General features: G+C 41.6%; 2 protein-coding genes across 2 annotated transcripts; one reads left to right on the forward strand and one right to left on the reverse strand.

Moving 5' to 3' along the window:
* Positions 1–17355: 17355 nt before the first annotated feature.
* LOC132959751 (retinol dehydrogenase 7-like) lies at positions 17356–20045 on the forward strand. The gene is made up of 5 exons (XM_061032943.1): positions 17356–17514; positions 18204–18518; positions 19069–19327; positions 19422–19585; positions 19690–20045. The coding sequence occupies exons 2-5, from the start codon at positions 18206–18208 to the stop codon at positions 19911–19913; spliced, it is 960 nt and encodes a 319-aa protein (XP_060888926.1). The 5' UTR covers positions 17356–17514; positions 18204–18205; the 3' UTR covers positions 19914–20045.
* Positions 20046–20851: 806 nt separating this feature from the next.
* Positions 20852–24492, reverse strand: atp5f1b (ATP synthase F1 subunit beta). Its single transcript, XM_061032942.1, has 10 exons — positions 24334–24492; positions 23311–23484; positions 23061–23235; positions 22732–22853; positions 22466–22650; positions 22219–22377; positions 22005–22127; positions 21705–21917; positions 21409–21610; positions 20852–21308 (listed from the first exon to the last, which is right to left on the reverse strand). Exons 1-10 carry the CDS (start codon positions 24434–24436, stop codon positions 21208–21210), a joined length of 1557 nt encoding a protein of 518 aa, XP_060888925.1. The 5' UTR covers positions 24437–24492; the 3' UTR covers positions 20852–21207.
* Between the last annotated feature and the right edge of the window lie 1469 nt (positions 24493–25961).

The following is a 25961-nucleotide window of genomic DNA, read 5'->3' on the forward strand; positions in this document are numbered from 1 at the left end:
TCATGGTGTAGACCAGAGGTTCTCAAACTATGGTACGCGTACCACCGGTGGTACGTGGGCTCCCTGTGGTGGTACGCAAAGAAATCTCCACAATATAAAAAACAAACACGTTCAGCATAAAACAAAAAAAAAATGTTGTCGTACTCTTATCTGTCTTGTATCTATTGGGTTGTATTTATATCAAAAGTGTTTTCCCCTCTAAATTAATCTAGTTTTTGCAACAAAAAACTTTAATCTGCTCAATTAATGCTCAACAAGCGGCGCTGTTTGCACGAAGCCTGCAGAGCGCGCGCCTGCACTCTCACTCTCACTCTCTCAGTCATGCAGCAATTTTATGAATAAATGAAAAATTAAATGAGAACAGGTCGGAAATATAGTTGGGCCCATGTATCGTGTTTGTGTGGGAAACACTGGAGACTAAATAGTCTCTAACAGGTTGTTGGTATAAAGTTGTCATTTTTATTGTTCTGCACTTTTGTGTGTGTAAGTTCTATCACTAGCTCTTAGTAGGCCTACAGTGTGGCTGCCAGCAGTCAATAATAAATAATATTCTTTTTATGAATTCATTTGCCTCTTGCATGAAATGTGTGTTGAAATAGGCCTACAGTGTATTTTAACGTCTACCATAATGGTGGTACTTGGAGAGCCAAATATTTTCGGAGGTGGTACGCAGTCTAAAAGGTTTGACTTTTTAGACTGTGTACTGGTGTAGACACTAAAAAGTCCCCCAGACTGGATTTTAATGCTGCCTTTCTTGTCAGCCAGGCAACTAAAGCTAATAAACTTGAAGCTGCATTAACCAATGATTAAAAGAATAAAACAATGTTCAGACTGTGGAAAAGGCTTATTTCTCTCGGTCCTTGTCATATGATTTGAAGGGATTAATGGGATTTAAGGGAACAGAAGCTTTAGTTAGAGCTTCCAAGGACTAACACCTTATAACAATGGCTCTACCCCCTACACATGCATTGTGAAAGTCACTTGATTTAATGTTAAAATGTAGAAAGTACACAGTGATTTATTGCATTACAGAAGAAATCTTCAAGGCCAAACATGGCACTACAACGACTATGACAATGTGGAAAGTCAGTTTCAAGAAGCTAAATAGAGCAGAGTGATAAAGCTAGAGTGGCAGTACCTTCAAAACATACAAGTATGAATGGGTGTGAATTTACTACATGTCTAAGTATGTTTAATATTAAGCTGACATTTTTAAGGTTTCACATTTTAAAAGGTTTCACAGGCTAAAATCTCTATGGGGTGTAATACTAGCTTGTCAGCTAGCCAGGTGGATAATTGGAATAAACTGTAAGTAGCATTTTTCAAAACTGTTTAAAGGACTTATTGGACATCAAGCAAATGAGTGTCGTTTGATTTGAAAGAGATTTTAATCATGGTGGACACTTCAGAGAAAGTTTTCAGAAAGTCAAGTAAAATACACAAACCCTGTTCCCATTTATAAAACTCACCGTAAGTTTGAGTGTTTGTGGGATAATGAAAAGTTAACTGTGTGATTTCACAACAACATTGTTATGCTAGCTACTCTTCTTTAGGGTAAATTAGGCTTTAATTTAATTTAACAAATATATATATATTTTTTTTTTTAAAGGATTGGTTTTCTCTTAAAGCTCCCCAAGAGGTTTAACATAAAAACAATCATATTCCATATTTTTTTATCTGAAATGATTCTGTTTCATATCCAATCAAAAGTCCTCATCGTAGCTTTAAGTAATAACAACTGCTGGCTCAGTCCAATACTCAGGAGTTTTGCCTCTGTAGCCTTAGCTTGTCTAACACAAACAAACATTACTGACTCTTCACCACTTTTGCTATAGTTATGTTAAGTTAAGCCCGTTGAACAACATCCCACAGTAACCACACAGTTCATTCAAAATGTCAAAGCCCTTTAAAGATCTAGTTTTTGTATTCGTGATGACTTTGGAGAGGTGAGTGTGTTGACATGAACACACTCTGTCCGAGAGGTTATTGCCCTCTAAGCTCAACTTCCTGGTCACCTCTATGTTCAACAGACTTCTTTCATTTTATTTTTCCTTGAAAGCCTCAACTAAGAATTCAGTGTGTCCCATTAATTAACTAGACTGTGGCGGCCCGCTAAGTCTAATCTGCCATGCTTGTGTCAGGGAATTATTATCAACTATAATAAATAAAAAAATTCTAAGTACATTTAAAGTACAGGTGTTAGGTGCCGTAGTTTTGTGTGTTTGTTCTCTCTCTCCTGTGTGTGTGCTCCTCAGCCTCAGAGTGCCCAGCATCACCTGTGGCTAATTACTAATCAGGAGCAAACTCTAAAGAGCAGGAGAGAGAGGAGGCTGCTAGTGGGTCGTTGGACAGAGTGTCTTTGACTAGAAAGTTAGTGTGATCCTTCTGTGGAAGCTTTGTGTTCTCATTAAGACTTATTGTTCATATCTTGAGTGTTAGTTTTGAATTGGCTTCTCTTGTTTTGTGTTGTTTACAAGAAGCTTATTTTGTTTTACACATTTTGATTTAGTTTGTTAATAAATCATTTTAAACTTTCCTTATATTTAGTTCCTATTTCTTTTCCCTGGGTTTTAATTTATTGTTACTCCCCTCATCCCCTAGCCATCTTTGGGAACGTAACAATTTGGGGGCTCGTCCGGGATCCAAAAGACTTTGGAGTTGTTGTAGGCTTGGTTTGTTTGTATATTGTATCGCTTGTGAATATAATGGTACATTGTTTGGGATGCATTTGTCTCTCCTTTAGTGTGTAAATCTTCCTCAGTTTAGTTAGGGGAGTGACCAGCTGGGCTGTTTCAGTCCTTCCTTCGGCCACTCATTTTTTGTTTTGCCTTTCTTATTTTCAGGACAAATCCTGGGTGGGGAGTACGTTCCCTGGTGGGGGTAGGCATTTCCAGGCTTCGGCCATTGATGCAGCCTTTAAATTCACCTCGAGCCCGGCAGGTCCCAGAAGACAGTTAGGTAAGTTTGTGTTAGGCAGGTTCTGAGGACGTTGAGTTTTGGAATCTAGTGTTTGGCATCCGGCAACAAATTGACCTGGTTCACTTGCGGTGAGTGTAACCCAGTTTGTTCGTTTATTTAGCTGTGGCTTATGGGGTAAGACATTGGTAGCTGCCAGTGTTTTGTAATTTCCTACAGTGTAGCAACGATGTCTTCAGTTTTTTCTGCTTGTCCGTGTTCCTCTTTGGATTCTGAAATACATTTTGATGTTACTGAACATATTTCTCTTGTTCCTGTTTTTGAAGAGTTGGAAGTTGAGACTTTCTTTGTTGTGTCTGAGTGCGTTGCCACAGTTTCACGTTGGTGTAAGGATGTGTGGACAATGTTGCTACAGAGTAAATTAAACGGTAAGGCCCTGGAAGTTTACTCTTGTTTGTCAATTGAGGACACCCTTGACTATGACAAGGTTAAGGATGCCATTTTGAGTGTGTATGAGCTTGTACCTGAAGCCTTTCGACAGCGCTTCCTTAACCTGAGGAAGGCTCCCCACCAGACTTTGAATGAGTTTGCCATGGAGAAGAGGAAACTCTGTGACCGATGGTGCAGCGCTAGCAAAGCCACTGACTTTAGCTCAGTGTGTGTGGAGTTATGTTGTTGGAAGACTTCAAAAATTGTGTTTCAGAGCAAACTGTGTTGTACCTGGAAGGACAAAAGGTAACTTCCTTACAGGAAGCTGCATTTCTGGCAGAGGAGATTGCCTCAACCAACAAGGTAGTCTTTGTGGGTGAGTGTAAATTGCCTAAACTTGCACCTCAAAGCCTTAAGTCAGACAGGAAATGTTTCTATTGTCATAACGTTGGTCACCTGATCGCTGATTGTTTTGCTCTGAAACGTAAACGTCAGTTTCGGAAATTAAAGTCCAAGGGTGTGAACAGCACCAAAAATGTTTCTCCTTGTGTTGAGTCCATGGCTCCTGATGTGTGCGCAAAATCTGTCTTAAACTGTGAAGTCTTTCCTACAGATAGTGAAGAGAGGTGATCACCTGCTGGTGACCTTGAGAACTGTGCTCCAGGTGAACCTGAAGTTGTGTTGGAGCAGATATCTGCTCCTAAAGTGTCGCTGCCACTGAATCAGGAGGATCTCGGTGGACAAGAGTGTTTCTAACCCCAACTGTGTGTTCAGGTCCAGCCACACCGAACCTGAAGAAGAGGCGAAGGAGGAGCAGACAGAGACGTCGGGCATGTTCTGCAAAGAGCCAGTTACTTTGGACGTTATGGGATGTGTGTCTGGTTTGGCAGTACTTTGTGTTGGTGAGCAAGGTGGTGGGTTTGATGGTTAGTAGTGTTGAATCACATCTCCTTCACCTTCTCACAAGGCCGCAAGTCTATAGATTGTGTTTGTTTCACTCTTTCCCCACTTTCATTAGTTTTCTGTCACTGTCACATTGTGTGTTACAGGTTGGCAGTGGTGTTCTTTATGTTCCTTCCACTAGATGATTTGTTTCATAAGGCACTTTGGGGCGTAACTTGACTCAAATATTACGTGGTGGATAACGTGTGTTTGATATGTTTCAACCTTTGGAAAACAAACGTTAAGTTTGTTCTCATGGGGGGAGGTGTTAGGTGCCGTAGTTTTGTGTGTTTGTTCTCTCTCTCCTGTGTGTGTGCTCCCCAGGTGTTGCTCCTCAGCCTCAGAGTGCCCAGCATCACCTGTGGCTACTTACTTACTAATCAGGGGCGACCTCTAAAGAGCAGGAGAGAGAGAGGAGGCTGCCAGTGGGTCGTTGGACTGTGTGTGTCTCTGACTAGAAAGTTAGTGTGATCCTTCTGTGGAAGCTTTGTGTTCTCATTAAGACTTATTGTTCATATCGTGAGTGTTAGTTTTGAATTGGCTTCTCTTGTTTTGTGTTGTTTAGAAGAAGCTTATTTTGTTTTGTATATTTTGATTTAGTTTGTTAATAAATCATTTTAAACTTTCCTTATATTTAGTTCCTATTTCTTTTCCCTGTGTTTTAATTTAGTGTTACTCCCCTCAGCCCCTAGCCATCTTGGGGAACGTAACACTTGTTTACCACGTTAAATGTGATGTGTGGCTGCAGTAGCCTACACCACAATGTGTGATTGTTTTTATGTCCGTTCCCTAAAACCTTGTTTACCTCCTGCAGAGTGTTACAACTCGCAGGTTTCTGAGTTTTTTTTATTTGTAAACCTAGATATCGAAATTCTAGCTGTATATTCTTTTAGAACCTGCGGAACAAATCCATTCCGCCTAAAGACGCTGCGCAGCTCCGCAGCTCACCTGTTGTCTTGAAAAACTGCACTTAAAGTTGACTCACAAGTCCAAACATTAGACCAGACCTTTTTTCAAGAGGTTCTCTTCCTCATTATGTCCCACTTGAGAGGGAGAGAGAGAGCTATACGGGCGAGCGACATTCCGGAATGTGCCATTGCGCATGTAAGTGGACGGACAAGAAACAAAGGTAAATTGATAATCTGCTCTACAGTTTACATGTTTACCAGTATTTAAGTATGTGAACTAAATGGCTGACTGCAGTCTCTGGCTGTATCCGAATTACCAAGTAGCCTACTCAATCTTTCAGTAGACTGTACCTACTATCTGTGCTGTATACTGTTAGTACCTACTATTCAGTATGCGCGCACAGTAGGCAGATATTTGTGTCTACTTCTTCTGATTCATTCAGTAAGTGACGTCATTTACGTTTCCCGAACCGGCCGCATCCACCCGTTTTTTGTTTTGCATTATTCAAGAAGAGTAATGCACATATACAGTCAGGTAAACAAAAAACAATATCACAATGTAAAAGACAGATTAAATAACACAGTACAAATGAAAGACAGTAATGTAAAATAAACAAAGACTCATTTAAATAGTGAAATCATAATTTAAATAGAGGGGGAAAGGTTTTATAATAATGCAGATATTTGTTATATTTTCTGTTAATTAAAAGTAGTGATTTCAGTCGGGACTTTAAATCTAGATTAAAAATTGATTCAATGAATCCACGCTCGTTTGTTTTGATTTGGAGGCAGATGTGAAGTGACGATTTACGTTCAATTTCGCACAGCATTGTGGGTGGTAAAATACAATTCATTTCCTGAAAGCACGCATCCGATCACTGCGGTCAAGCCAGCCGCTCCTCGAGTTTACATGGTGAAGTGAGCCGCCCCTAAATCTGAAGTGCCCACGTATTCTGATCTTTATGGTAAATGCTCCGGACTGCAGAGCGAGCAGAGAAAGAGAGCGATGAAGTGCTAAATGTCCAGGTCTTACCATAAAACTGACTATGAGATATACGTGTATGAAACGGGAGCAAACAGAATACTTGTTAGAGCCATTTGTGTGTTCAGTATGTCTGTGTGCTCTGTTGTAGTTCCTTGTGCTCACAGTAGGGGGCACATTCACTTTGGTGTTGGGAAGGTTACAAGTAGAAGAAGAGTTAATCACGGACAGGTGAGCAGCCCACCGTGAGAGGCACACAGTTTTTGACCGCTGTTAAAATGTATCGTGAATGGAACATTTATCCTGGCTTTGTTTTACATTAGAGTTATAATGGAATAAGTGTATGTAGACAACCAGAATATGTATTGTAAATGAACGATTCAGATAAACCCGTTTGAGCGTGACAGCACGGAGTTGATTGAATTATTGCCACGAAACACGGAAACAACGCGTCAATTAAGTACGGTAGACTATCAGCCCCTCAGTGGCTCAAACCTTTGAAAAGCAAGATCAAGCCACTACATTAAGTCAAAAACTTCGCTTTAAATTGGACAATTGGAAGCTGAAAGTACGCCATCGTTGCATAGAGGCAGATTCAACGTTGGATTCCCCAAGACTTGTTTGGCTCGCTGGAGGACGCCGGGTGCATTGTTCGTTACGAGGAGGACGCCGGGTGTATTGTTCGTTACAAGGAGGACGCCGGGTGTATTGTTCGTTACAAGGAGGACGCCGGGTGTATTGTTCGTTATGAGGAGGACGCCGGGTGTATTGTTCGTTACGAGGAGGACGCCGGGTGTATTGTTCGTTACAAGGAGGACGCCGGGTGTATTGTTCGTTACGAGGAGGACGCCGATCATCAGACAGCGTGTTCCAAAAGGTATCGTTATCAGACCGGTCCAACTCAACGGCGCCCACCGGCTCTACGAGGTATGTGTAGCGCTACCAGGTTTATGGCCATGTTTAAATGTGTGCACACAACTTTGCGAGCGTAATCCCAATGCACTGGTCGCCAAAAATGATGATGTCAGACCTGATGACAGCATATCAAATGTTACCAGTAAACACTCTAACCGCAAAAGTGCAGCCAGTGGTAAAAGCAAATCCTCTTCATGCATCAAAGTACAGGCAGAAAAAGCTGCACTTCTTGCTCGTGTTGCAATACTTAAGGAAAAGCATGCTTTGGAGGCCCAGGAGCAACAGTTACGAAGAAGAAGGGAGCAGCTCACCCTGGATGCTGAAATAGCTGCATCCACAGCAAAACTGGCTGTTTTACAAGCTGCTTCAGATTGTTCAGGAGACTCCGAAGCATCATCAAATGGGATGAATTCTTATTTTGAAAGGAAAAATGGACAACAAACAACATCAAAAAGTCTCAATCCTGCAGCAAAGACATATGAACCCTTTACATCGAGCACACAGCAACAAAGGAATTCCCCTGTATGTCATAATGAAACAAGTGCACAGAACACTCAGCCTGGTGCAAACAGGAAGCAATGCATCTTTGGATCAAATCATGAGACAAAGTTGGAAAACAAGACTGAATGGCATGGAACAGAACAACATCAAACCCCCTCTTTGCCTATGGATCATGTTGAGCAACAACAGCATACACATTCTCTACAAATACAAGGAGACATAGTCACTATAATGCATCGACAGAATGAAATAACAGAAGCTCTCGTTCAACAGCAACGTCTCATGTCTTCACCATCTAGAGACATCCCAGTGTTCGACGGTGATCCACTTCAGTATAGAAACTTCATTAAAGCTTTTGAGCATGGTGTTGAATCAAAAGCTAACAAAGCTGACTGCCTTTATTTTCTGGAACAGTTTACAAGAGGACAGCCAAGAGAGCTGGTGAGGAGTTGTCAGCACATGAGTCCTGACAGAGGATACCAACTGGCTAAAGAGCTTCTACAAGAGCACTTTGGAAATGAGTACAGGATTGCTGCGTCTTACATAGAGAAGGCCCTGGCTTGGCCTGCAATAAAGTCAGAGGACGTAAAGGCACTACAAGCCATTGCTCTGTTTCTGCGTGGTTGTTGTAATGTCATGGAGGAGCTTCAATATATGCAAGAACTCGACATGCCAACCAATATGAGAGCAATAATGACAAAACTTCCATTCAAGCTCAGAGAAAGATGGAGGACAAAAGCACATGAGATCTTGGAGAGGTACAACTGCAGAGCGAGATTCAAGGATCTTGTCATGTTCATTGAACGTCAGGTAAAGATTGTTTCTGACCCTCTTTTTGGAGACATCCAGGACACACAATGTGGTTTAGCCATGAAGAGTGTTAACAGGTTCAAGTCACAGCCCAAGTTCAGCAGAGTCAAAGGTAACAGCTTTGCAACTACAGTCACAGCTGTTGACACAACCAAGGAATCTGGGAGTTCATGGTCAGTCCCAAAAGGGCAGGATTCCTTGAAAAGTTCTAAACACACTTGTGTGTGCTGTTCTCAGTTTCACCCATTGGACGAGTGTCCAAAGCTTGAAAAGAAGAAACATTGTGATAAAATTGTCTTTTTAAAGGAGAAAGGGGCGTGTTTTGGATGCCTGTGTATTGGACACAGGAGCAAGGATTGCGACAGGCGCTTGACTTGCAAAGTTTGTGGTCAATACCATCCAACTGTTCTTCATATCTCGAAGCCAACAGCCAGCACAGAAAGTGAACAATCAAAGGAAAAACCATACATAACACCAGCTTCCTCAGAAACTTGTGGTCATACAGGGGCCGGAAAGGAGGACAGCATCCTGTCCATTCTGCCAGTCCAGGTTAAAGCCATCAAAGGAGACAGAATCCTTCAAACATATGCGTTTCTTGATCCTGGCAGTACAGCTACATTCTGTTCAGAGCGTCTTATGCAGAGGTTGAACATTACTGGAAGAAGAACTAACTTCCTTTTACACACTATGGGACAAGAGAAGGTTGTTGCTACTAGTGCCCTGAATGGTCTGGAGGTTGCTGGTTTTGACAGTAACTTCTTTTACAGACTACCAGAAGTTCTCACTCAAAGTAAAATGCCTGTGACCACTAGCAATGTTGTCACACAGGAAGAGCTAGCAAAGTGGCCATACCTCTCTGACGTCAAAATTCCTTGCATAGATGCCAACGTTAACTTGTTGATTGGTACCAACGTCCCCAAGGTATTGGAGCCGTGGGAGGTTGTCAACAGCCAGGGGAACGGCCCATATGCCCTAAGAACTGTATTAGGCTGGGTGGTTAATGGTCCCCTTCGAGACAGAGAGAACAGCAAACCTAAAACAGGGTTTTCAGTGGCTGCTGTAAATAGGATCTCTGTATGCAAGTTGGAGGAAATGCTAAGCAACCAATACAACCATGAGTTCAGAGGAAAGGGCAATGTCAAGAGAGGACCTCAGGTTCTTGGAGATAATGGACAAGTCAGCAAAGCTTCAGGATGGGCATTACAGCCTGAGAATGCCCTTCAGGAAAAATCTGCCCACTCTTCCAAATAATCTCTCAATGGTCAAGCAAAGGCTGATGGGATTAAAAGGGAAGTTCAGGAAAGATGAGTTATATCACAAGGAATATACCAGCTTCTTCACAGATGTTATCAGGAATGGCTATGCAGAAAGGGTGCCTTGCCATCAGCTGGACTGTGGAAATGGAAAGCTCTGGTATATACCCCACCACGCTGTACGTCATCCCAAAAAGGCCACTTTACGTGTTGTGTTCGACTGTGCAGCTGAGTTTAAAGGAACCTCGCTTAACAGCCAGCTTTTTCAAGGCCCCAACCTCACTAGTTCCCTGTTTGGGGTCCTTACAAGATTCAGGCAGGAGCCCATAGCATTCATGGGGGATATACAGTCTATGTTCTACCAGGTCAAGGTGGCCGAAGAAGACAAAGACTTCCTTCGATTCTTGTGGTGGCCTGAGGGCAATGTGAGTCAAGAGATAGTGGAGTATCGAATGACAGTTCACTTGTTCGGTGCCGTCTCTTCCCCAAGCTGTGCCAGTTATGCACTGAGGAAAACAGCTGAGGACAATAGCGCTCACTTTTCGCCACAGGTGGTGGAAACAGTCAAACAAAATTTCTATGTGGATGACTGCTTGAAGAGCTTGCTCTCAGAAGAGGAGGCGGTTGCCATGGTCCAAGCTCTTAACAACATCTGTCAGAAAGGAGGCTTCACTCTGACAAAATGGGTCAGTAACAGCCGTGCAGTCTTGCAAACCATTGAAGAGGAGCACAGGGCTAAGGATTGGAGAGAATTGGATCTGGATAGAGATGAGCTTCCAGTAGAGAGAGCACTTGGGCTGCAGTGGTGTGTGGAGTCAGACTCATTTAAGTTCAAGATGATGTTAAAGGAACAACCTTCTACCAGGCGAGGAATGTTGTCTGTGATCAGTTCAGTTTATGATCCACTGGGTTTCCTTGCACCAATAACACTGCCAGCCAAGATCATGTTGCAGGAGCTCTGTAGGAGACGTTGTGGATGGGACGACAACATACCTGCAGACATTGGCAATCAGTGGATAAGATGGCTGGAAGACCTGAAAGGGATGGATTCTTTTAAAGTTGAGAGGTGCATTAAGCCCAAACACTTTGGACAGCTCACTAAGGCGCAACTGCATCACTTTTCTGATGCTAGCCAGGAGGGATTTGGCATTGTTACCTATCTCAGGATTGAGAACAGCAAAAGCAGTGTCCATGTCTTGTTTCTGCTGGGCAAAGCCAGAGTCACCCCCCTCAAACAGGATCACTCAACTTTCTGGACGGACAGCACTTCAGTGTTGAAGTACATAAAGAATGAGGACAAACGCTTCCACACGTTTGTGGCAAATAGGGTGACAACAATCAGAGATGCAACTCATGTCTCACAGTGGAGGTATATCCATACTAAGGAGAACCCTGCTGATGATGCCTCCAGAGGTATGAAAGTTGGAGATTTGCTGAATGGTGGTAGATGGATTGAGGGCCCAAAGTTTCTGTATGAACCAGAAAAGGATTGGCTTTCTGATGCCACGGAAGCAACAATGGGAGTTGATGATCCAGAAGTCAAGAAGGATGTCACAGTAAATACAATCATAACCAAAGACTCACCTGATGCTACAGACCAGCTCATAGCACATTTTTCCGATTGGAGGAGATTGAAGGTGGCAGTCGCATGGTTTCACAAATGGAAAAGGACTCTTCTACAGTTGGTAGAAAGGAGGAGAGAATTACATGCGCTTGAGGTTCACAGAAAAGATGCAGATGATGCATCCAAGTATGTATCATTGGAGATGAAAAAAGCCAAAAGTGCATTAGGAGGTCAAACCTTGTTGCCAGATGATCTGTTGGAGGCTGAAGTTTCTATTGTTCGCTACTGTCAGCAACAAAGGTTTAAAGAAGAAATTGACGCACTGTCAGCTGGAAAGTCTGTAGCGACAGCCAGCGTCATCTACAAACTAGATCCATGCTTCAAAGATGGACTTTTGAGAGTTGGACGTCGATTGAGTAAGGCAGCTCTGCCAGAAGAGACAAAGCATCCTCTCATTCTCTCAAAAGATCAATACATCTCCACACTCATATTGAGGCACATTCACCTACAAGTGGGCCACAGTGGAAGAAATCATACACTGTCAAGGCTGCGCAAAAGGTTTTGGATAACAAGTGCCAATTCAGCTGTGAGGAAAATTATATCGCAATGTTGTTTCTGTAGGCGATATAAGGGAACTGTAGGCGAACAAAAAATGGCCGACCTACCAAAGGAAAGGGTTCTTCCTGATCTCCCTCCTTTCACAAATGTCGGAGTAGATTACTTCGGACCTATCGAAGTAAGGAGAGGTAGAAGTCTTTGTAAGCATTATGGTGTCATCTTTACCTGCCTGGCCAGCAGAGCTGTCCATTTGGAAGTGGCTCCATCATTGGATACGGATGCATGTATTAATGCTTTACGAAGGTTCATCAGCCCAAGAGGACAAGTGGTTTCAATGCGTTCAGATAATGGCACAAATTTTGTTGGAGCAGAGAAAGAGCTGAGGGAAGCAGTAACATCCTTGAATCACAGTTGGATACAGGGAGTTCTACTGCAGGAAGGTATTCAGTGGAACTTTAACCCGCCTTCAGCATCGCACCACGGCGGAGTCTGGGAACGTGTCATCCGGATGGTCAGGAAAGTACTCACTTCTGTATTACATCAGCAAATCTTGGATGATGATGGACTCCACACAGTGTTGTGCGAGGTCGAGGCCATATTGAATGATCGTCCTCTCACTAAGCTTTCAGATGATCCCAACGATCTCGAACCTCTCACTCCTAACCACATTCTGTTGATGAAAGGTAAACCAGTCTTACCACCTGGACTCTTTAGCAAGAACGATGTATACGTTAAAAGGAGATGGAAACAAGTCCAATACATCGCAGATCTTTTCTGGAAAAGATGGGTACAGGTGTACCTCCCTTTACTTCAAGAGCGGACAAAATGGAATCAAGAGAGGAGAAATTTCCTTCCCGGAGACATTGTTGTTGTAGTGGATTCTGGAGCTCCACGTGGATCCTGGCTTCTTGGTAGAGTGTTGGAAACTTTCCCAGACAGAAAAGGCTTTGTACGCTCTGTGCGTCTCCAGACAAAGACAAGCATCTTGGAAAGACCTGTCACTAAGCTTTGTCTGCTGCAGGAAGTTACAAGTTGTTAGAGGTCACTATTAATCTCAATGCTGACTAAAACAAGGTTATATTTGGGATGTGGTACAATTTGTATGTATATTGCTTACATGATGGCTCTGTGTGTTACATTTGAAGGTAATTGTTATGTAAGTGCCATAAACAATTAGGGGCCGGCGTGTTAGAGCCATTGTGTGTTCAGTATGTGTGTGCTCTGTGGTAGTTCCTTGTGCTCACAGTAGGGGGCACATTCACTTTGGTGTTGGGAAGGTTACAAGTAGAAGAAGAGTTAATCACGGACAGGTGAGCAGCCCACCGTGAGAGGCACACAGTTTTTGACCGCTGTTAAAATGTATCGTGAATGGAACATTTATCCTGGCTTTGTTTTACATTCAAGTTATAATGGAATAAGTGTATGTAGACGACCAGAACATGTATTGTAAATGAACGATTCAGATAAACCCGTTTGAGCGTGACAGCACGGAGTTGATTGAATTATTGCCACGAAACACGGAAACAACGCGTCAATTAAGTACGGTAGACTATCAGCCCCTCAGTAGCTCAAACCTTTGAAAAGCAAGATCAAGCCACTACAATACTGTTCAGGGAATAGCTTCGGAGGTCGGGGAAGTTAGTTTGAGAATAATTCTGCAAGTCTGCGGTAACTTCCGTTTTTCAAAATAAGGTGTTCACAATTAAAAAAAGAAAAAACAGTTTTCTTGGAGAAAACAATAATTATATATATTTTCTTCTATAAGTACACAATGATTCTGATATGGTTGGATTTAGTACTTCCTAGACTACATGCACAAGTACTATGAAGTACTTTTACTGTGTACTTTTTGAGAAATCCACTGTCAAAGTCCCTTATAAATCACGATAATGACTCTTTTTTATGACTTTGATGTCTTGTAAAAGAAAATTCTTCCATAAGTAGAAAATGATTCAGATATTGTTGGACTTAGTACTTCCTAGACTACATGCACAAGTAATATGAAGTACTTTTAAATACTTATGAATAATATGACTTTGATGTCATATAAAAACAAAATCTTCCATAAGTACATTTAGGTACTTTTACTGAGATAATACAGCACAATAATGAACCTGTTATTTTCTCAAACCCTGAGGCCCTTTTAAAAAACTGTTAATTCATCAAAAATTGTTCTACACATTTATATAGGCCTACCTTTAACTTCATAAATACATGTCCTTTAACCTATTATTTGCCATCATAACCCACAACATTACAATGTGTATTAATTATATAACGATTTTATGTTTTAACAATAATTAAACTTATAAATAGACATTAGTTTTACCCTATATGTTCTGTTTAGCTTTTGAGTGTGTGGGTTTGTTTTTACACTTATTTTACCTTGACCCTTATTTTTACCTTAAAATCAGAAAGCGTTAAACTCATAAACCCGCCTCTTCTTCTCCTTCTTGACGCGTTGAGGAGGTGATTTGCGCAGAGGACTTGACGGATGGAGAGGACTTAGTGTGCGCAATTCGGCAGAGAGTTATTTTCTCAACAAGTTTGTAGAATATTTGCGTATAGGCTACCGGGTTTTTTCAAAGACCAATGTGGAACCAATGATGACACGTTGTGGAGGAATGATCCAAATTTGGACAAGAGGCTGGAGAGGAGCGATAATCATAACTGAAAGAGAAGTAGGAACAGTATGCCTGCTTGAGGGTCTCTAGACCTAGATCTAGATGTCAGAAAACCTTAATTAACCATAGAAGACATTTGAGAAAACGTTTCTGAACGCTGAAAGAATTAAAATGGAAATAATGGCTCAGATAACCAGCCTTCATAGTTCTGTAGAACAGCACAACTTCATTAGTATCCCGTCTTTGAAGGTACAAATTTCTATCCAAGGATAATCAAAGATGAGTTATGCCATCAAACACTGAATCTCATTTCCAATAGTTCATGTTTTCTGATGCTTCTGGAGGTTTTAATGATTGAATAAAACGAGCCTACGTTCTAGATGTTAATCATTAGTCTCTATTTGCATCCTGTATTAAATTGGTGTTGTCATGAGATGACTGACTTTGCCAGCATGGATTATACATAAACACAAGTGACAGCTCAGTATGAACAGTCGGTCATTCACCGCTGCCTTCAAGTGCAGTCAGGAATTGACAAATACAAAGCTTATGAACACTAGGTTTCAAAGGATAAAGACATAATTGGTTTAAAAAAAGGTAAATGGTGATTTTCATACAATCTTCATCTTATCCAAACGGTCGAGGGTGAGGTTAAAATAACCTTTTAAGGCATACGATTATAAAAAAATGACAAACTAATGTTTCTAGGGTAGCTTTTTATTATTTTAGCTTCAGTTAAAATTGGATTTATTTGTAAGGAAAACTGTTCCCTACATAGAGCTTGTTACTAGGGCTGGGCACGTTAACGCGTTATTTTCGCGTTAACTCATTAGGTAATTATCGCCGACAATTATTTCATCTCGCATTAACGCAGTTTTTATTATTTATTTTCTTATTGTGAAAGTCTGTTGCTCACTGGCTTTTATTTTGTAAAATTCCATCGTGAGCGAGCCTAGTATGTTGCTTACTGCTGCGCATGTCTGCTGCGCATGTCTGCTGCTGCGCTCACGGGAAACAGTGTTGCCAACTTGGCGACTTTCTCGCTAAATCTGGCGACTTTCCAAACCGCCTTGGCGACTTTTTTTGTCAACAGCTACTAGCGACAAATCTAGCGACTTTTTCTGGTGTTATTGGAGACTTTTTCGGTGTAAGAAACTGACGTGAAAGCACGTATTGCTCTGCAGTTCTGTCCTCACCGAGCAGCGGGTGCTGCCGTGAGCCCCTCCCCCTTCCAAAAGCTCTCACAGGCTGTCAGTGTAGCCTCGCGCAGCAGACCCAGCTGCAGTCAGAGAGCAGACTCTCACCACTCTGCGTCCAGACTGCAACCGATGCAATAAGCTTTAGTTTTGTATTTATTTGCTTTGATTACATTGTTTAAGTTGAGAAGTACATTTACAATTAAAGTGCGCTATACACTACTTTTGAATTCATTATTAGATTTTGCGTATAACAATGCGATTAATCGTGATTAATCACAGGAACTCATGCTATTAACGCGATTAAAACTTTTAATCGTTTCCCAGCCCTACTTTTTACACATGACTGAACATACAGTACATGTCATGTAAAGTATACAAAAAGGAAACTGTTCCGATTATCCAAAATGATTTCTTTATATTCCCTAATTCCTCTTGATATTAAGAGATGGGAAGCAGCATTATCAACTATGTTGAATTTGTAAGTTAAACTTATTTAATGACTTTGCTTTGATGCTCTGTGTAAATAACAAGGACACCGTACTTGAAGGTAGCATCTGTGCAATAGGACATTAATTACCAGACAACACTGCTGCCATCTTGTGGTAAAAAAAAAAAGATGATCCCCTGAAAAAACCCTCTGAAAGCCAAAGTTTACACTGGAAACATACTGTGAACTAGTGAGAAAAACAAACCTGTATCTCTAGTTTGTAGTGCAAAAGATGGAACAAGTAGCATAAAGGATATGTCTCTTCTGTGAGTATTGCTTAGGTATTTCTTTTATTTTATTAAGTGAGTAAGACAGAAAACAATATGTTAAAACTCAATAGTGAGTGCAGTATTTTAAAAATCTTTTCAACAAAACAGGAAACCTAAATCTAACCCCTACCAGGAAATGACCATCAGATAACAAGAGGACACAGGAAGCAGCTTGTTTCCCCTCTATTACTGGCACTGCTAGTGCTATATTGGTTCAGGCAACAGTCCAGGAAATTATGTATTTTATATTTAAAATATGTATTTATTTGTGTTTGAAGTGTTGGAAACAAGACCAACAGTATAAATAAATACTTTAATTTGCCCTTAGTCTATGTGGAGAAGAGTTAAAGTAAATATATGAATTTGCCTTGAAGTATAGAAGAGAAAAAGTAAATAAGGAAAATGTGTTGTCCCCTCCTTACTTAATTTAAATATCTTTAAAATAGAGGGGCCAGAAAAGACTGGTAGAGCTGTCACTGATAGATCTGAGGTAAGTAGCCTCTCAATTGTTTCCTAACACGTGTGATATGTTAGCATCAACTTCATATGATTAGGTTGCTGGTCTAGCTTGGAGTTTTAAGGCTTTCTAGTTGCAAAACATTTCTAAATTAACACTTAAATGCAATTGTGAAGGAGCATTACACTGCAAGGAATGGACTGACGATGCTAAATTATGCTGTAATGAGAAATTCATCGAAAAGTGAGCTGAACTAAGGGCTTGTTATCCGTACTCTAGGGGCATTTTTTTTAAGATAAGTGTAGTTAAAGTTTGTTATTTTAGAAAAAAATATATATTTTAACTTTCTGGAAAACGTTTAGAAGAAAAATCAACTGGAATGAAATACATACTGAATCATTAAGCCTTTTTAAAAGATTTATATGTAGATAAAAATATGAAGATTTATTTTTATTGAAGGCGACTTTATTTCTTAGTGTAACTTTCATTTGAAATACTGTCAAATCTATTTTCCATGTACTTTTTGCATCTCTTATCCCAGATAGGTGTCAACTGTCGGCTTGTCTATAGCTGGAGATCACATTCATCTCTGCAGCCCTCCCATTGGTGGACAAGTTTGCTATTTGTCTAGACTGCAAGCTAAACAACTGTGGCATTGAACTGTGAGCTGAGACTGTCCAGGAAGACCTCTGCACTACAGGTGTGACATATTATTTTGTCTTGTTAACACAGTTAAACGATGATTTAAAATCTCAGAGGATATTGTCTGAGACACTTCTAAGGGGGCAGAAAACGGTTTTATTTTTTATATTATGAATGTCAGTGCAAGGGATTATCATTTTTAAAGATTGCATGAACTCTCTTTGTATTTAATTAGCCTTTTTGATGACATGTCTACAAATTATTTAGTACAGAAGCAGTTTCTTCTTATTGCTAAATCCTATTAGAAATGTCAAAGTTCACTTGAAAACAGTTATATGGGGGCACAGTTGGTGCGTGCGCCCAATGTACAGAGGTGTACGTGTAGCTCAGAACCCCGTTCTGGTCCACTGAAGGTCATAAAAACAAAAATAGTGCTTACTCATTTACTTTGTTAACACATCTGTTAATCATTCACTTTTTATGGTGGTTAAAACAAACAAGTCAGTTTTACTGGAATAAAAGTGAACAGAGTTCAGAGTTCAAGAGTTGGGGGAAAAGCTGCTAACCATTCAGCAGTTGGGAAGTTCTCTCACAATGTAAACTAGGTCAAATAGGCTGGAATGACTCAAATCAGTTTATCTTACAAGTTACACAACACTTGATTGCCTCACACCAGCTCACTCTGCTCAGTGCGGCTCAGACTCTGTGCTGAGTGGAGCTCACCGTTCTCCCTCTGTGTTCCTGCAGTCATGTTTCTGTACCTCCTTGGGCTGGTGGTCTTCTACTACCTGTACCGCTGGGTCAAGGAGCTACCCAGGATCTCAGATAAGGGCAGCAAGTATGTTTACATCACTGGCTGCGACAGTGGCTTCGGTAACCTCCTGGCCCGCCATCTGGACAAGCATGGGTTCAGAGTCATTGCCTCTTGTTTCACTGAAAAGGGGGAAGAGGATCTGAAGAAGTCCTGCTCCAGCAACTTGATCACGACTCACCTCGACGTCCGGTCCAAGGACAGCATTGCTAAAGTTGCAGGAATGATCAATGACAAAGTCGGGGAACGCGGTGAGTGTGGAGTATTAAAGTATTCCTTTTTTTGTTGTCCAGATTGAATGTAAACTTTCTGATTTATTCCCAAGAAGTTTTGTACACAAAGTGAGGAATTGTCCAAAAAGTAAAAGTATCCAAATTGATTCCAGTTTGTAGTTTGGCATTAACTCTGCTACAGCTAATGCCTGTTGCTCATTCTGATAAGACAGCAGTATTAGCTTAGCTATATGTTTGGTGCGAATAAACAAATGGTAACATGCAAACAGGCTAAAATATTGATTTTATTTTATCAAGGACTTTGGTTTTATGGCCCAATATCTGTCAAATTAAGAAGAAAGAAGAAGAAAAAGCCCTTAGCTCAACTCTGTGTTTTGTGTTGAAAATGTGTATTTCCTACACATCTTGGTTTTGAAACTAAATGTTTTCCAAATGTATTTTATTGATCAAACTTTTCATTTTCTCTTCTGCAACACTGGACTCTGTTTTCTTAAAGAGCTGCTGAATGTAGGTGAAGTGTTAGTAACTTCACTGACTGGATGTTTTCTATTCTTTTTGGCTCTTTAAGGCTTGTGGGCTGTGGTGAACAATGCAGGCGTTTCTGTCCCCTCCGCCCCCTGTGACTGGCTCACCATTGACGACTACAAATCCATGCTGGATGTGAACCTAAACGGGGTCATCGCAGTGACCCTGAGCGTCCTGCCGCTAATTAAGAAGGCTAGGGGAAGGGTGGTGAATGTAGCCAGCGTGTTCGGTAGGATCAGCGTCACAGGAGGCCCGTACACCATCTCCAAGTACGGTGTGGAGGCTTTCAATGACAGTCTCAGGTGAAAAATTAACCAGCAAAATGAATTATTTGTCAGTATGTCAAGGGTTCTGAACATTGCACTCAAACAGTGACTAACAATGTTTACAACTTAGGTTAAATATGGAGCCTTTCGGCATCAGAGTCCTCTGCATTGAGCCGGGCTTCTTCAAAACAAACGTGACAGATGTTGGTATTCTGAGCAAAAATGTCAAAACCCTCTGGGAGAGAATGCCCCAGCATGTCAGAGATGACTACGGCCCTGAATATCTGCAGAAAGGTAAGTTCAGATTGTGTTCTTTTTCTCCATTTTTGTGTCTGATTTCACGTCATTCATTATAATTTTCCATTTATTCCACTGTTTTGTTTTTTTTAATCCCCTAGCTTTAGACGTAATAGCAGAGAAAGTCGATAAGATCAGTGATGGAGACCTGATGAAGGTGGTGAACTGCATGGAGCACGCTGTAGCCGCTGTCCGGCCCCGTACCCGTTACTCTCCAGGCTGGGACGCCAAGCTGTTCTGGCTGCCGCTCTCATACATGCCAAGCTGTGTCAGCGATTACATCATGAGCAGAGAGCTTATTCCTATTGCCAAGCCAAAACAATGAAGTTGTTTTTTTAAGTGATGTGTGCACATTTGTATGCTGTTTAAACAATCCAGTAATATGTCATTCACAACCAAAGCTGTATGTCTGTGCACTTTTTGTTACCAACATTAAAAAAACACACTATAAACAGTTCATTTGAAGAATTGCTTTATCTGTTTGTTTATATCACTTCTATTATCTACAGACCTGATTTTCTAACACAAGGTCATTTGGAGCCATTTTTGAAGTTATCTTATCTAAAGGCTTAGTCTGATCTTGGCCTTGAGGACAGGCGTGTTTGAAAGGTTATTGAGCAAGGCTGCTGATTTCAGTGATTCCCTTCGTGGAATTGGAAAACAGCAGAGACAGACCTGTTATATCACTTAAACATTGGTGCCAAACAAACGATTTAGGGATTAAAAAACAAGATATTGTTTCCTCATGACATCTCATTGGTTGTTCATCTTAATGCAAAGCAACATATTTGAAAAGTTTTATCTTATTGTAGATCTGAATGCTGGAAGTGTTTATGATTGCTGTCTCTGCTGGCTTTCACTTAAACTGTATGTAAAAAAGGGATTTGATTTAACTCCATGTAGCCTAAGTAACACATTTTATTATTCCCACCCCCCCTTATTAAACATCCTCTGGCCCTTTAAATTGATGCAACAACCCTCAGGTCAGCGTCCTCTAACCTAGTTAACATTCAGGGTCTAGTTGTTATCAGATTGGATGAAAGCCATCAGGTAGGATACATTCAGGAAGTAGTTTGTTCAAAGTTCAGAAAGGATTACTTAAGCACCCTCTGTTGTTAAGTATGGAGCATTAAATCCTAAACCACTGCTTGTTTCTCACTGTGCGCACATACCGCTGACTGTAAAAGTTAATGTGTTCACTAGTAGTATCACATTTCTTTAATCTGTTGTGAATTTTATTAAGTCGAAACAAACTCATCCAAATGTTTGTCCACTGTTTTATTTCAGTATGTGGGAAGCTGCAACACAATTCATATGGCTCAACATTGCCATCTTGTGGTCAGTGTGGATGAAGACAGTCATTTCATGAAAACATCCACCAGGAACTATAGTCTAAAACTATCAGAGCCGATAGGAAATATACAGTTGACGAGCTGTTTGTGTAAAGACAGTGTTTAATTCCATCTTTCATTGGAAACATTAAATAGAACTTTCTTTCAGGATGACGAGACAGGTACATTTGAATTTTTTTGACATGTTTTACAAACCAAGTGCTCCTAACCACAGAACCCCTTTCCTTCTGTTTTCACCTCTTTTCCCCAACAACAGTTAAAGATTGTTTAGCTAGAGTGCTCCTCAGCCAGCTTCTCAGCCTTCTGGACGACTTCCTCGATGGGACCGACCATGTAGAAGGCCTGCTCGGGGAGAGGGTCGTACACGCCTACAGGGAAAACAGGTACAAGAGGCAACATTAGCATTAAGGGGACAAAACATGGGGAGAGAAAAGAGAAAATTAATGGACTGAATTTTGATAAACTTACCACCCAGGATGCTCTGGAAGCCCTTGATGGTCTCTTTGAGGGGTACCAGCTTGCCCATATGGCCAGTGAAGACCTCAGCCACCTGGAAGGGTTGAGACAGGAAACGCTGGATCTTACGGGCACGGGCCACGGTCAGTTTGTCCTCCTCAGACAACTCATCCATACCCAGGATGGCAATGATATCCTGCAGGGATTTGTAGTCCTATAGAAGGAGGAAGGTAACAGGTCAGACCTACTGAAAAATAAAAAGCAAGTTTAAAAAAAAAAAAAAAAGTAAGAATGACAAAGTCTCGAACCTGAAGGATTTTCTGCACACCACGGGCAACATCGTAGTGCTCTGCTCCGACAATGTTGGGGTCCATGATACGGGAGGTGGAGTCAAGAGGGTCGACAGCAGGGTAGATTCCCAACTCAGCAATAGCACGGGACAACACAGTGGTGGCGTCCAAGTGAGCGAAGGTGGTGGCGGGGGCAGGGTCAGTCAAATCGTCAGCGGGCACATAGATGGCCTAGTGGAGAAAATAATCCAGGTAGTTTAATTCCCCATATCAAACACTTCTTAAAGGATTTAATAAACACAATCCAGCTTTGTTTACCTGCACAGATGTGATTGAACCCTTCTTTGTGGTGGTGATTCTCTCCTGCATGGTACCCATGTCAGTGGCCAGAGTGGGCTGGTAACCCACAGCAGAGGGGATACGACCCAGAAGGGCAGACACCTAAGAAAGTAAGAGAAGAGATAGGTTACTATGAAACATTTTAGGCGACACCCGAGGTTGAATTGGCGGACATGTTTGATGTTTTACCGACCTCAGAGCCAGCCTGTGTGAAGCGGAAGATGTTGTCGATGAAGAGCAGCACATCCTGACCCTCCTGGTCACGGAAGTACTCTGCCACGGTCAGTCCGGTCAGAGCCACTCTGGCACGAGCACCAGGGGGCTCGTTCATCTGTCCATACACCAGCGCCACCTAGCAGGGTCCAAAGGTAAACATGTCACATTAGTTTCCAGTATGCAACAATTACAACTTTCTTGAGGATGCTTGAAACCACCCTGACCTTGGAGGTGGTGTCCTTCAGGTTGATGACACCAGACTCAATCATCTCATGGTACAAGTCGTTTCCCTCACGGGTACGCTCTCCCACACCGGCAAACACAGAGTAACCACCATGGGCCTTGGCCACGTTGTTAATCAGCTCCATGATCAACACAGTCTTGCCCACACCAGCACCACCGAACAGACCTGAGCATAAGAAATATACGGTTAGTTTCAGACTTAAGCCTCATCAATCCAGCCTGTGAATTATTCTGCTCCAGCTCATACCGATCTTTCCTCCCTTGGCGTAGGGGGCCAGCAGATCCACAACCTTGATGCCAGTTACCAGAATCTCCTGCTCCACACTCATGTCAGTGAATTCAGGGGCCTCAGCGTGGATGGGTGCAGTCCTGCGAGAGAAGGAACCGTGTTCAATTATTTCTAATGGAACAAAGCTATTTAAAATGTTATAAAGCTCTGTTTTTTTTCATCTTCTCGTTGCTCATGATTCAAAGCTCCTTTTTATTATGGTCACATGTAATTAATTGAAATCACTGTAAGAATCTGCAGAGTGATGATTTGATCATAAACAGTCTTATTTTTCATGGATAACTCACTGCTTGGTAGAGATGGGACCCCTCTCATCAATGGGCTCGCCGATGACATTCATAATCCTGCCCAGTGTCTCGGGACCGACTGGGATTCTGATGGGGGCACCGGTGTCGATAACTTTCTGTCCGCGGACCAGACCCTCGGTACCATCCATAGCAATGGTACGCACTGTGCTCTCCCCTGAAGACAACATTCTCATTTACTTTGCAAATTCACCCAAGAGATCCTCTGTGTTTATCTGTTGCAGCTGCTTACCAAGATGCTGTGCGACCTCCAGGACTAGCCTGGCCTCGCGACCGGCCACTTCCAGCGCGTTGAGGATGGGAGGGAGGCCTTCATCGAACTGGACGTCCACGACGGCACCGATGACAGCCACAATGCGCCCATTGGCGATGGCAGAAGCCGCAGCAGGTGCGACATAATCTCTTCCTGTAAAGACAACAAGAGTGTGCATTTAGCTCAGTGTCATACATGGGGAGGCTACAGGCATGACCTTGACATCCCATATAGGTATTCATCTGTGTGTTATATACCACAGTACTTATTGAAAAGCACCGGATAAAGCAGTCAGACAACAATGTCCGCCTCAATGTCAAGACACAGTTATGGGCCAAACTACGAATATCTTAGAAATCAAGCTTAAACGACACAACAGGGTTATTAAGTAAAGAGACGGACTGTCGTCAGTAGAAACTCGTATTCGCTGTTTACACCTTGACTGTGTAAAGTTTAGGTGAAGACACTGACAGATGAATGAAAAGTAAAGCTAAAGCTGCTAATGTAGCTTCTGTTGCTGTTTTGCAGACGGGACCTTCAATTGCAAATTAGTTTGTAGTGCATCACAATCTTCAAGTTTCGCGTGGACCTTAATGCGTTTGTTGATAAAACATGCAGTTGAAGATTAACATTGCTAATATGCTAACCAGACCTTGCTAAAACTACCACTACTTGTAATGCTAAGTTAGCCTCTGCACAACCTCATGTCATTTCTCAAAGGTCATTACTGCTAGCACAAGAACAACAGCGCACAGCCATTTTCTGCTTTGTGACACCTTTAAATAAAGACGCAAATATAAATGTGTACCAGTAGGAGATTCTAATAAAGCTCCAAAATGTTACAATTTTCTTATTTTTCTGTTATGGCCTGCTGCGCCATCGGCAGGAGCGCAGCCAGCGTGTTGCTAGCAGAAGCTAACACTAGCATGTCCCTGCCCTTCTCTGACAAGCGCATTTAGTCGTTTTGATTTCGTTAAAAAGCACCCTGCATGCAGGACTTACGTGAAAGGACGGCTGGGGATCCAGCAAGGGCCTTGAGGGGCTGGACCCCAGGCTTGAGTGCCTGCAGAGCACCGGTGCAGCAGCGTCCCACAGCTCCCAACATAGTCAAAATGGCTGAAGGTGGAAAGAGACGGAGGAACTTTCGGCTTTATAATGAATGGCCGGTGGGCCCAACTGCGCATGCGCTAGACGTAAAACGCCACTTCTGAGCATGCGCGGATGTTAAGCGCCTCCAGGACCAGCTGACATTCTGCCATGATTCTGCCCTCCAGAGATGGCCTGTCTGACTGCTAAAGTAACTTCTGAATGACACGCCAGACAAAAGGGTATATCATAGATTAACTTACTTGTTAAATGCGTGGTTTAATTAACGTAGAACGACATGGGAATAGGTGTAATACCACGTAAATGGTGAAACTTTGACATTTGTACACAATGTTCCGGGTAAATGGGAGTGAAGTTTTCAAGCGCCACCCTGACATTTGTCCCCTATTTTGGTTGGGTCACTAAGAGTGCCCTAGTTCAAGGGAAATAGCTGAAATGACCACAGTTGCTAGTTACATGCCCTTTCCAAAAGCTAGAGGACTCTGCACCAACTTAGCAGCTCGACTGGTGACAGTGGCAGCCACACAGTATAGTTAATCACTGTATGTACACGCGTGAGAAAGTGTGTTCAATTGTATGATGTGTTACCACTCCAGTCCAAAAACTTTGATTAAAACTGACCAAGTGTGGGTCAATAAAGCCCCAACACAAAAATTGGTTTATTTGACCCAGTACAATGTTGTGACCCACACTGACCCTTGCTGGATCCACTAACCCAATGTTTTTGTGCAATGCAGTACATTGATCATTCTTATCATTTAAAGTACTGTAATAATATATTTAGTCCAGTCTGGTGTTACTGCTTTAACTCAAGATCCAGATTTGTCTACAGCCACTGGCCACTGCAAATGCAATTGTATTACACTACATAGACACCAGCTAAGCATGCACTAAGAGTCAATAAGCACCACTGCTTTTATGATATACAGTATATGAGTACAGTCACATCTGTAGTCAAAAGTGCAATTTAGGATTGTAACTGTGTTTAAACTTTAAAGAAACAACTGAATGATGATGATTAGTAAAATAAATGTATTTTTCTTTCTTTGAGTTTTTCTCTTAAATAATTCAAGTTCTTTATGTAAGGTTAAAGTAATATCGCCACATGTGTGAGTACTACATTTTAAATACAGGTTGAGTATTATTATCAGGAATAAAAGTGAAAATATTTCTAAATGGCAATTTTTCAAAACATGATATTAGTTTATTATTATTATTAAAACTGATTAATCAATGTGACAATTAAACTAGTCTATAAACCACCACAAGTTCAATTTAAAGCAACCGTAATTCCAAATGTTTATAAATAACAATATATTGACATTATAATCCATACAGCTGTACATATTTAAGCATTATTATTCTGTCGTGTTTTAACAAAGTAACAAAAGGAAGTATATTCAAAATACTCAGTATACTGTTGATATTAAGGCAATGTTCACAGATGGAAAACATGAAATATATCTTTATATTGCAGACATTTTGGACAGATCATAGCAGGGGCATCACAGGTCTTAAACACT

The sequence above is a fragment of the Labrus mixtus genome, chromosome 24, assembly GCF_963584025.1.
Source record: "Labrus mixtus chromosome 24, fLabMix1.1, whole genome shotgun sequence".
In the NCBI taxonomy this organism is placed as follows: domain Eukaryota; kingdom Metazoa; phylum Chordata; class Actinopteri; order Labriformes; family Labridae; genus Labrus; species Labrus mixtus.

What these genes read in the sequence shown, in the direction of transcription:
- atp5f1b (XM_061032942.1), bottom strand. Translation starts at nt 24,436, where the DNA reads ATGTTGGGAGCTGTGGGACGCTGCTGCACCGGTGCTCTGCAGGCACTC. An exon ending in GGTCCCATCTCTACCAAGCA is followed by an intron (nt 22,854 to 23,060) that starts GTGAGTTATCCA and finishes CTTCTCTCGCAG; the next exon opens with GACTGCACCCATCCACGCTG. An exon ending in GTGTGCAGAAAATCCTTCAG is followed by an intron (nt 21,611 to 21,704) that starts GTTCGAGACTTT and finishes CTCCTTCTATAG; the next exon opens with GACTACAAATCCCTGCAGGA.
- LOC132959751 (XM_061032943.1), top strand. Translation starts at nt 18,206, where the DNA reads ATGTTTCTGTACCTCCTTGGGCTGGTGGTCTTCTACTACCTGTACCGC. An exon ending in GCTTTCAATGACAGTCTCAG is followed by an intron (nt 19,328 to 19,421) that starts GTGAAAAATTAA and finishes TTTACAACTTAG; the next exon opens with GTTAAATATGGAGCCTTTCG. An exon ending in CCCTGAATATCTGCAGAAAG is followed by an intron (nt 19,586 to 19,689) that starts GTAAGTTCAGAT and finishes TTAATCCCCTAG; the next exon opens with CTTTAGACGTAATAGCAGAG.